General features: G+C 45.8%; 2 protein-coding genes across 2 annotated transcripts in view; both read left to right on the top strand.

Moving 5' to 3' along the window:
• Window positions 1-3990: 3990 nt before the first annotated feature.
• LOC308184703 (uncharacterized protein) overlaps window positions 3991-12342 on the top strand; it is a gene marked incomplete at its 3' end in the record, with an annotated part of 117761 nt that continues 109409 nt past the window's right edge. Inside the window, exon 1 of the mRNA XM_080572029.1 lies at window positions 3991-5199. The remainder of the gene's footprint in view (window positions 5200-12342) is intronic.
• LOC308184964 (uncharacterized protein) overlaps window positions 6148-12342 on the top strand; it is a gene marked incomplete at its 3' end in the record, with an annotated part of 111950 nt that continues 105755 nt past the window's right edge. The window contains exon 1 of the mRNA XM_080572511.1: window positions 6148-6576. Coding sequence (XP_080428637.1) covers window positions 6543-6576 — 34 coding nt within the window. The 5' untranslated portion in view covers window positions 6148-6542. The remainder of the gene's footprint in view (window positions 6577-12342) is intronic.

Here is a 12342-nt window from a genome sequence, read left to right as displayed (position 1 = left end):
TGGTGTCCATAAATCCAACTTCGCCTACCCTGACTGACCACTTTGGCAGATGAAGCTTAAATCATAGCTATGATAGAATCATAGAATATCCCGAGTTGGAAGGGACCCACAAGGACCATCGAGTCCAAGTCATGGCTCCACACAAGTCTACCCAAAAATTCAGACAATATGACTAGTACACAGTCCAAACACTTCTTAAACTCCAACAGGCTTGGTGCCGTGACTACTTACCTGGGGAGCCTGTTGCAGTGTGCGACAACCCTCTCGATGAAGAACCTCTTCCTGATGTCCAGCCTGAACCTCTCCTGCCACAGCTTGACACCATTCCCTCGGGTCCTATCACTGGTCACTAAAGAGAATAGATCGGCGCCTGCCCCTCCACTCCCTGTCGTGAGGAAGCTGTAGACTGCGATGAGGTCTCCCCTCAGCCTCCTCTTCTCCAGGCTGAACAGGCCCAGTGACCTCAGCCGCTCCTCATATGTTGTTGTGGTTTAACCCGGCTGGCAGCTAAACACCACACAGCCATTCGCTCACCCTCCCCCCTCCCTCTCTGGGATGGGGGAGAGAAACGGGAAAGTGAAGCCTGTGAGTTGAGATAAAGACAGTTTATTAAGACAGGACTATAATAATAACAATAATAATAATAGTGATAATGATAATAGTATTAATAATAATAATGTGTATGAAACAAGTGATGCACAATGCAATTGCTCACCACCCGCTGACCGATGCCCAGCCTATCCCTGAGCAGCCGGCGCCCCACCCTGGCCAGCCACCCCTATATATTGTTTAGCATGACGTCAGATGGTATGGAATACCCCTTTGGCCAGTTTGGGTCAGCTGTCCTGGGTCTGTCCCCTCCCAGCTCCTGCTGCACCCCTAGCCTGCTCGCTGGCAGGACAGAGCGAGAAGCTGAAAAGTCCTTGGCCTGGTGTAAGCACTCCTCTGCAACAATTAAAACATCAGCATGTTATCAGCGCTCTTCTCATCCTAATCCAAAACATAGCACCCTACCAGCTACTAGGAGGAAAATTAACTCTGTCCTAACTGGAACCAGGACAGATATCTACCCCTTATTCCATACCATTTATGTCATGCTCAGGTTACACTCTTTCCAATACATTCTAATTAATCACCATTTTCATCTATGATATATAGCAATCATGGTAGTGATGACATACAGTATTATATAATAATTAACATACTACAATTCAACTCATGGGCTATTCTCACCCAGTATCAAATCCCCTTGAGGTACACACCGGACCTCCCCATTCTTTTGCATTACCCACCAAGTGCATCCAGGTCCCTGAGCAAAAGCAATTCCATGAATGGGTTTGCCTTTTCCTGAGGCAGGAGTAGCCCAGACTGTTTTACCCAGCATGTTTCTTACGTGCACTACAGGAACTTTATCCCCTTCTACAGTGCGTAACAGGTTTGATTGGGCAGGTCCAGCTCGGTTGGCAGATCCCCTAGTATTGACTAACCAGGTGGCCTTTGCCAAATGTGTATCCCAATTTTTGAATGTTCCAGCACCCATTGCTTTCAGTGTAGTCTTCAACAGTCCATTGTATCGTTCAACTTTTCCAGAGGCTGGTGCATGATAGGGGATGTGATACACCCACTCAATACCATGTTCTTTGGCCCAAGTGTCTATAAGGTTGTTTCGGAAATGAGTCCCGTTGTCTGACTCAATTCTCTCTGGGGTGCCATGTCGCCATAGGACTTGCTTTTCAAGGCCCAGGATAGTGTTCCGGGCGGTGGCATGGGGCACAGGATATGTTTCCAGCCATCCGGTGGTTGCTTCCACCATTGTAAGTACGTGGCGCTTGCCGTTGCGGGTTTGAGGGAGTGTGATGTAATCAATCTGCCAGGCCTCTCCATATTTATATTTCAGCCATCGTCCTCCATACCAAAGAGGCTTTGACCGCTTGGCTTGCTTGATTGCAGCACATGTTTCACAATCATGAATAACCTGTGCTATAGTGTCCATGGTCAGGTCCACCCCTCGATCACGAGCCCATCTGTAGGTTGCATCTATGCCTTGATGGCCTGAGGTGTCATGGGCCCATCGGGCTATAAATAATTCACCTTTATGTTGCCAGTCCAGGTCCACCTGAGCCACTTCAATCTTAGCAGCCTGATCCACCTGCTGATTGTTTTGATGTTCTTCAGTAGCCCAATTCTTGGGCACATGAGCATCTACATGGCGTACCTTTACAACCAGGTTCTCTACCTGGGCAGCAATATCTTGCCACAATGCCACAGCCCAGATGGGTTTGTCCCTGCGCTGCCAGTTGTTCTGCTTCCATTGCTGTAACCACCCCCACAGGGCATGTGCTACCATCCATGAATCAGTATAGAGATAGAGAACTGGCCACTTTTCTCGTTCAGCAATATCTAAAGCCAGCTGAATGGCTTTCACTTCTGCAAACTGACTCGATTCACCTCCTCCCTCAGCAGCTTCTGCAACTCGTCGTGTACTCAGGCTACTGCATGAACTATTTCCTGCTTAATTTGTTCAAAGGCTTGTTGTTGCCTAGGGCCCCATTCAAATCATTCTTCTTACGGGTTACTTGGTAGAGCGGGTTTACAATCAGACTGTAATTTGGAATATGCATTCTCCAAAACCCCACGACACCTAGGAAAGTTTGTGTTTCTTTTTTGCTAGTTGGTGGAGACATAGCTGTTATTTTGTTGATCACATCCATTGGGATTTGACGACGTCCATCTTGCCATTTTATTCCTAAAATCTGGATCTCTTGTGCAGGTCCTTTAACTTTATTCTGTTTTATGGCAAAACCGGCCTTCAGAAGGATTTGGACTATTTTCTTCCCTTCCTCGAAAACGTCTTCTGCTGTGTCACCCCACACAATGATGTCATCGATGTACTGCAGGTGTTCAGGAGTGTCCCCGTGTTCCAGTGTGTCCTGGTTCCAGTTAGGACAGAGTTAAGTAGCTCATAGTAGCTGGTAGGGTGCTATGTTTTGGATTAGTATGAGAAGAGCGCTGATAACATGCTGATGTTTTAATTGTTGCAGAGCAGTGTTTACACCAGGCCAAGGACTTTTCGGCTTCTCGCTCTGTCCTGCCAGCGAGCAGGCTAGGGGTGCAGCAGGAGCTGGGAGGGGACAGACCCAGGACAGCTGACCCAAACTGGCCAAAGGGGTATTCCATACCATCTGACGTCATGCTAAACAATATATAGGGGTGGCTGGCCGGGGTGGGGGGCTGGCTGCTCGGGGATAAGCTGGGCATCGGTCAGCGGGTGGTGAGCAATTGCATTGTGCATCACTTGTTTTCTTACACATTATTATTATTAATACTATTATCATTATCACTATTATTATTATTATTGTTATTATTATATTCCTGTCTTAATAAACTGTCTTTATCTCAACTCACAGGCTTCACTTTCCCGTTTCTCTCCCCCATCCCAGAGGGGGAGGGGGGAGGGTGAGCGAACGGCTGTGTGGTGTTTAGCTGCCAGCCGGGTTAAACCACAACAGTCCTTTTGGCGCCCAACGTGGGGCACGGAGGGTTGAGATATCGACAGATTTGACCTGAGTGTGTTAAACTAAAATTGGTATAAGTATTGGACCTGCTTAATAGTTGCTAGTCACGATGTTGATTGCCTTAATCTCCAGTCTGCTGTGCCTGTTTTCCAAATTGAGTTTTATAGCACGTTACTTTCTGTATGTGCTCCCTGTTGCACTGTTTATCCTTTCCGGGCCCTGGTTTAAGATTGGTATGGTACTGTGCGGTGTAACAATGGCTTATGAAATGATGAGATTTCTGGTCATGACTCTAACCTGGTATTTGTACTCAGCACTGACGTCGACTCTATACTTTGGAAACCATATCTCGGAAACTATTAGCAATTACACCTATTGCCTTTTTTCGTCAGTGAGCCAATCTGTGAAGGGGACAGGGGAAGACATGTTTCCCTACCTGTTCACTCTCCCTTTCTCCTTCACCACCCTCTTATCCCCCGAGCTAGTTACGGTGGTTCTCCGAGATGTTGAATATCCTTGGGATACTCAGACCAGCCTGCTCTTGTTGTTATGTCTCCTGAATGCGCTTCAGGTTTTGTTGAGGGTTAAACAACTACTTAGGAATCTCATCCGGAGATCTGTCTTGAGGCGGGATAGTTCCGAGTGGCAGGGAGTGTGGGAGGATATGGGCAGGTTTCTAGAGCAGTGGTCACCTCCAGTGTTTTGGACATTCACCCCTGAACAACTGCAAAATCCTAAAAAGCTGGCAGAATGCTTGAAAAAAAGGTGTCATGACTCTGGCAGTTCCAAAGTGACACAAATCACTGTAGCTTGCTGGGGTATGTCTTGTGCCTATCGAGCTGCTACTATCAACCTAGTGACAGACCCTGCAGCCGCTCCAGTTCCAGCTCCTGCAGCCGCTCCAGTTCCAGCTCCTGCAGCTGCTCCCACTCCTGTGGCTGGGTCAGAGAAACAAGCTGTAGCAGTGCAAGTTGCCCCTGCAGAGGGTATCCCAACCCCTGTGGCAGACCCTGTGGCTGGGTCAGAGAAACGAGCTGTAGCAGTGCAAGTTGCCCCTGTAGACAAGGTGAAAAAATGGTATAGAGACTCAGGTCGTTTAGAACGCAGACAGTCTTCTGCTAGGTCTGGGTATAGAGAAGACAAGGCTGGGCCATCAAATGTGCAGGAGGATGAAGATGAGGATGAGGATGAGGATGTCGAAAAATCAACAGTAACTACCCGAACCCTATACCAGCGTGAGCTACGAGATGTGCGAAAAGATTTTGGTCGCTGTATAGGTGAGCAGCTTTAAGCTATAAAGGGCCAGAGCCCATCTATATTTATGGGGTGACGGCGGGATCCCAGCAGTTAACTGTATTGGAGGCTGAAGTGAGTCTAACCGGTAATGAGTGGCAAAAGCACCGTATTGTGACTGGCCCGGATGCTCTGTGTATCCTTGGCATAGACTACCTCAGGAGAGGATATTTCAAGGACCCAAAAGGGTTCCGCTGGGCTTTTGGCATAGCTGCCTTAGAGAAAGAGGACATTAAACAGTTGTCTAACTTGCCCGGTCTCTCAGAGGACCCTTCTGTTGTGGGGTTGCTGAGGGTTGAAGAACAGCAAGTGACAATCGCTACCACAACTGTGCACCGGCGGCAATATCGCACCAACCGAGACTCCCTGATTCCCATCCATAAGCTAATTCGTCAACTGCAGAGCCAAGGAGTGATCAGCAAGACTCACTCAACCTTTAATAGTCCTTTATGGCCAGTACAAAAGTCTAATGGTGAGTGGAGGCTAACAGTGGACAATGAATGAAGTCATGCCACTGCTGAGTGCTGCACATACTAAAACTCCAGTACGAACTGCAATCAAAGGCAGCCAAGTATTATGCCACAATTGATATCGCTAATGCATTTTTCTCCATCCCTCTAGCAGCAGAGTGCAGGCCACAGTTTGCTTTCACTTGGAGGGGAGTCCAATATACTTGGAATCGGCTGCCCCAGCGGTGGAAACACAGCCCTACCATTTGCCATGGACTGATCCAGTCTGCGCTGGAGCAGGGGGAAGCTCCTGAACACCTGCAGTACGTTGATGACATCATTGTGTGGGGTGACACTGCAGAAGAAGTTTTCGAGAAAGGGAAGAAATTAGTCCAAATCCTTCTGAAGGCCGATTTTGCCATAAAACAAAATAAAGTTAAAGGACCTGCACGAGAGATCCAGTTTTTAGGAATAAAATGGCAAGATGGACGTCGTCAAATCCCAATGGATGTGATCAACAAAATAACAGCTATGTCTCCACCAACTAGCAAAAAAGAAACACAAACTTTCCTAGGTGTCGTGGGGTTTTGGAGAATGCATATTCCAAATTACAGTCTGATTGTAAACCCGCTCTACCAAGTAACCCATAAGAAGAATGATTTGAATGGGGCCCTAAGCAACGACAAGCCTTTGAACAAATTAAGCAGGAAATAGTTCATGCAGTAGCCCTGGGGCCAGTCTGAACAGGACCAGATGTAAAGAATGTGCTCTACACCGCAGCCGGGGAGAATGGTCCCACCTGGAGCCTCTGGCAGAAAGAACCTGGGGAAACTCGAGGTTGACCCCTAGGGTTTTGGAGTTGGGGATACAGAGGATCTGAGGCCCGCTATACTCCAACTGAAAAGGAGATATTGGCAGCATATGAAGGAGTTCGATCTGCTTCGGAAGTGGTCGGTACTGAAGCGCAGCTCCTCCTGGCACCCCGACTGCCGGTACTAGGCTGGATGTTCAAAGGAAGGGTCCCCTCTACACATCATGCAACTGATGCTACATGGAGCAAGTGGGTTGCACTGATTACTCAGCGGGCTCGAATAGGAAACCCCAGTCGCCCAGGAATCTTGGAAGTGATTATGGACTGGCCAGAAGGCAAATACTTTGGGATATCATCAGAGGAGGAGGTGGTTCGTGCTGAAGAAGCCCCAATGTACAACAAGCTACCGGAAAATGAGAAGAAATATGCCTTGTTCACTGACGGGTCCTGTCGTATTGTGGGAAAGCATCGGAGATGGAAAGCTGCTGTATGGAGTCCTACACGACGAGTTGCAGAGGCTGCTGAGGGAGAAGGTGAATCGAGTCAGTTTGCAGAAGTGAAAGCCATTCAGCTGGCTTTAGATATTGCTGAACGAGAAAAGTGGCCAGTTCTCTATCTCTATACTGATTCATGGATGGTGGCTACTGCCTTGTGGGGGTGGTTACAGCAATGGAAGCAGAACAACTGGGAGCGCAGGGGCAAGCCCATCTGGGCTGCTGCATTGTGGCAAGATATTGCTGCCGAGTAGAGACCCTGGTTGTAAAGGTACGCCATGTAGATGCTCATGTGCCCAAGAATCGGGCTACTGAAGAACATCAAAACAACCAGCAGGTGGATCAGGCTGCTAAGATTGAAGTGGCTCAGGTGTGTTATAAGCGAGACCACGCAATTTTCTGGTCTATCGAAGATAATTTATTAATTAAGTAAGCAGGTACAAGCAAAACAGCGCTGGGCGGCTGGGGAGTCTCCGCTCCACCACAGCACGCAACTTTTCCTTTTCAGTGTCGCCGTTTTATAGCATCCAAGTTTGGCTTGTCAGCATCCAAGTTTCGGCTTGTCAGGACTTGTTGAATCTTCTGAAGCTGTGCAGTTCGTTCTGTTTCTTCCAATGATCATGCGTTGTGCTTGTGTTCAAGGGTAGCAAAAGCAAAAGCAGCAAACAGTATTTCACAGAGTCTTTGTTTTACCAAGGACGTTTATCCAACACCCCCCTCCCCACTATCTACTCGCTTAGTCTTCCCCTTAACAAGGTCGTAAATTGCAAAACCTTATCTTCTCAGCAGATTCTCTGAATTCCTTTTAAAGACAATGAACAAACACCCGCTAATTTATCACAATCCCTCCTTTTTCTTTTTCTAACATATTTTGTTCATTGATGAATTTTTGAAGCACTTGTTTGCTCAATATTAAAGTTTCTGCGTCATCCTCCTCCTGTTCAAGAGATTCATATTTCGCACGCACAAGCATAAGGTGAGCTGCCTCTAATCGTTTTTTTACAATTGCGATTATTTGATTGAATATACATGGTCCAAAAGTTAGTGTAAATATGAGCAGCAACAAAGGTCCTGCTATAGCTGATAGCAGTGTAGTGAGCCAAGGTGAGTAATTAAACCAGGATTCATACCAACTCTGGTGGGCTTCATTTTCCTTTTTTTGTTTTTCTAGCCCTTCTCTCAATTTAGTCATTGTGTCCCTTACTACTCCAGTATGATCAGCATATACACAACACTCCTCTCTTAGGGCTGCACTCTGTCCTCCTTGTTGTAGAAAAATCAGATCTAATCCACTACGATTTTGTAGTACTACTTCAGATAAGGATCGCACAGATTTCTCTAAAGCTGATATAGATTGCTCGATATGGGCCAAATCCTCATCTACAGCAATGCGTAGAGAGGTAAATTCTTGGCTTTGTTTTACCAGAGAGGTAATTCCAGTTCCGGCTCCTGCAGCCCCCAGAATCATCAGAGTGGCTAAAGTAACAGCCGTAATAGGCTCTCGCTTCCTTAAGTGGTTTTTTGCCATAGCATGTTGGATGTACATATACTCCTCAGAATGGTAAAGAATCCTAGGTATAATTACTACCTGTACACAGAAATCATGAGACGAGTTGAACAATTTCAAAGATAAGCATGGAGTTACCCCCAGAGACGAACATACCCATCCGGTGTTATCTGCTGGTATTAACCATTTTTCTTTGTCTAATTGTGTAACATTTTCTGTAATATTGCATAGATGGAACTTCTCACCGGGGACCGTGCCTACGCATCTGCCATTCCCAGTTACTTCCGTTAACGTTATTCCTACATCCCTTCCCCAATTGCATTGTGGGGGATCGGTTTCGTTTGAACGGGTGGTCTCTCCCAGATCCCCAATGGCGTCGTAATATGGGGGCCTTATATCAAGACATAACCAGCAAGGTCTAGGCACGTCTGGATTTGTTTGATTCAACAACTGATAACTAGCATTCATGATTCTCCATATGTTATTCCCGGTCACCCCTTCATTTCTAATCCCGTACTCCGGGTTTACTGATTTATTAGCAACCTCCAGTGGTTTAGGGCTATTAGGAGTGTCCTGGTTCCAGTTAGGACAGAGTTAATTTTTCCTCATAGTAGCTGGTAGGGTGCTATGTTTTGGATTAGGATGAGAAGAGCGCTGATAACATGCTGATGTTTTAATTGTTGCAGAGCAGTGCTTACACCAGGCCAAGGACTTTTCAGCTTCTCGCTCTGTCCTGCCAGCGAGCAGGCTAGGGGTGCAGCAGGAGCTGGGAGGGGACAGACCCAGGACAGCTGACCCAAACTGGCCAAAGGGGTATTCCATACCATCTGACGTCATGCTAAACAATATATAGGGGTGGCTGGCTGGGGTGGGGGGCCGGCTGCTCGGGGATAGGCTGGGCATCGGTCAGCAGGTGGTGAGCAATTGCATTGTGCATCACTTGTTTCTTACACTTTATTATTATTAATACTATTATCATTATCATTATCATTATCATTATCACTATTATTATTATTGTTATTATTATATTCCTGTCTTAATAAACTGTCTTTATCTCAACTCACAGGCTTCACTTTCCCGTTTCTCTCCCCCATCCCAGAGAGGGAGGGGGGAGGGTGAGCGAACGGCTGTGTGGTGTTTAGCTGCCAGCCAGGTTAAACCACAACAAGGAGTTAGCATTCTAAAAGCTTGTGTAGGCTGAATCCTCAAAACACTCCCCGACAGTTCCTGATTTGGTCCCACCCGTTGGGGACTCTTAGTCTCTTCCTTCTTTATATAGATGATGCCTCCCCTATCAGTCCCCCAGCAGTAGTTATCTGCTGAACAACATGGTGATCTTCCCATCTAATCAGGCTCCATTTAAAAGGTTTGTGAGTGTGCGCAGACCCAGGAACAGTGTAAACAATCGTACCCATTACTATGTATCGCAAAAAAAAAAATAAAAAAAAATGGCTAGGGCCCATTTTCCAGAGTTCTTTACCTGGCCATGTAATTCCCCACCATTTCACTCTCTGCCTCGCTTGTCAGTTCGGTTGCAGCGAACTACAAGGTGCAGGTTCTTCTCGGCAGCAGCAGTGTTCTTCAGGGGAGTTTCTCAGGTAACCGCGACCTCTTTCTGATCAAACAGGGTCCCCTCTCCTCCTTTTTTTACGATACATAGACAGTTAGACCATACTTATCGAGTTTGTTTCAACATGAGCTTTAAGTCATCAGGGCCTGCGACCGCTTCCCATTCGCTTTTCTGGATCGGTCCTGTCACGCGACTGGCATGCGTTCACCCCTTCTCAGCTGTCCGGATAGCCGTCTCTGTGATAAGTAAAACAACATAGGGGCCTCCCCACCGTGGTGTTAAAGACGTTTCTTTCCATGTCTTAATTAGAACCCTATCTCCAGGTTGTATCCTATGGATTGCTAAATCTAGCCACCAAGCCTTTCGCTTGCAACTCCCTCCGTCGGTTCATAAGCTGTATTAAATAAGGTTTTAATTGGATATCCTGTACCTGGGGGTGATCAGATGGCATCTCTAAATCATAAGGCATACCATACAGCCTTTCAAAAGGTGAGATTCCGACATCGGCTCGGGGCTATGTCCGGATATTCAATAGTGCAAACGGTAAACATTTCACCCAGGAGGTTTTAGTCTCTATCATAAGCTTTGTTAGTTGCTTTTTAATTTCACCATTCATTCGTTCTACCTTTCCCGAACTCTGAGGATGCCAGGGAGTGTGATATTCCCACTTAATTCCCAGAGCCTTCATCGTGTCTTGGGATACCTTTGACACAAAGTGTGGGCCTCGATCAGAGTCAATTGCTTCTATTACCCCGTATCTGGGTATGATGCTTTCTAATAATATCTTTACCATGGTTTGAGCTGTGGCCCTTGCCGTAGGGAATGCTTCAACAAAGTTTGTGAGGTGGTCTACAATAACTAACAAGTATCTATATCGCCCCGTTTTTGGAAGTTCAGTAAAATCTAATTGAGTCTTTGCAAAAGGTCGATGTGTCAATTCTCGTCCTCCTGGGACCCTTTTTCTCATATGTTGAGCATTTACCCTCCGACAAGTTATACAATCATTTATGATCCTCTTTGCTATATTATAAATCCCTATACACATATAATTTGTGGCAAATTGATCCACCAATGCCTGGGTTCCCCAGTGCATCTGTTCATGAAATCTCCGTAGCACCCTCATAGCTACTGATTTTGGTAACACTTCCCGTCCATCAGGCAGTACCCATTTCCCTTTATCGTTTTTTTTTTTTTTTTTTCGAACCCCCATTTGTGTCATCTTGTCTTCTTCTGTAATAGTGAAACAGAGCAAGGGGAGGGGAATGGGTCCATTCGACCACAGGGAGTTAGCCGGCCCGCACTTGTAGCAGTTTTTATAAGGCGGGCTTTCTTCCTCAGAACAATTGCATTCAATCCCATCAACTCCTCATTCACTCCAGCAATCATAACATGGAAATTCCTTTAAGTCTTTCCCACAGTATTAAGTATTATATTAAGCATTATTATATATTATTTATATATTATTATATTATTAATTATTATATATTAAGTATTAAGTATTAAGTATTTCCCACAGTCTGGGCAATCTTCCCTCGTTCTTATAATTCTTATACTCATTAATGCTGCCCTTTTTGCCTCCTGATCTGCTAGATTATTACCCCTAACCTGAGGGGTGAGGCCTTTTTGATGCCCTTTTATATGTACTACGGCAATTTCTTTGGGCTCTGATAGCTTGTAAAACCTGGGTAATCAATTCCTGTTGTATTAAACCCTTTCCTTGTGAATTGATGAGCCCCCTTTCTTCCCATATTTTACCAAATGTATGTACTACCTCATAAGCATATTTTGAATCTGTATATATTGTACTGCTTTTATTTTTCAACAATTTTAGGGCCCGCAATATGGCATAAAGCTCGCAAGCTTGGGCGGACCAGCTAGGGCTCAAAGATCCAGATTCCACTATCTCAAATGTTTTCCCGTTTACTAACGCGTATCCTGATTTTTGCTTTCCCTCGATTACTCTCGAGGAACCATTCACATATATCTGTTCACCGATGGGTAATTCCACCTCCTCTAGATCAGGTCTCAATTTCGTTTGCTCTTCTATATTTCGGAGGCAATCATGTCCTAAGGACTCATTTGGTTCCCCATAAAGAAATTGAGCAGGGTTCTGTAGGGAGGTTGTTTCTAATGTTAATTTTGGAGAGGAAATCAAAATTCCTTCTTATTTTAATAATCTGGCGTCAGTGATCCATTTCTCTGCCTTCTGTTGCAGTACCCCGCGTATATTGTGTAGAGATATTACCTTGATTTCCCCCCCAAAAGTGATCTTCTGTGCTTCTTCCACTAACAAGGCAGCAGCTACCACTACCTGCAAACAGTTTGGCCAACCCCGGCTAACCGGATCCAATAATTTAGACAAATAGGCCACAGGTTTTTTACTCCCTGCCCATTCTTGGGCCAGCACTTCGTATGCCGTGCCTTCTGTGCTGTTCACAAAAAAAAGCAAAACGGCCTCTTTAAATCTGGTAAGCTTAACACTGGGGGGCGTACTAGTTCCTCCTTTAACTTGTTCAGTCGTTCCTCATCTTCTTTTGTCCATTTGAGTAATCCATCCTTATTCAGCTTGTTATATAAAAATTTAACCTTTCCACTGTAATCTTCTATCCATTGTCTACAGTATCCGGTCAACCCTAACAGTTGCCGTACCTGCCTTTTAGTTTGCGGGGACGCTAAAACCAATATTCCACTGATTCTGCCTGG

This window comes from Anser brachyrhynchus (genome assembly GCF_964034855.1).
Source record: "Anser brachyrhynchus genome assembly, chromosome: W".
Classification (NCBI taxonomy): Eukaryota; Metazoa; Chordata; class Aves; order Anseriformes; family Anatidae; genus Anser; species Anser brachyrhynchus.
This window is presented reverse-complemented; position numbering and strand designations above follow the sequence as displayed.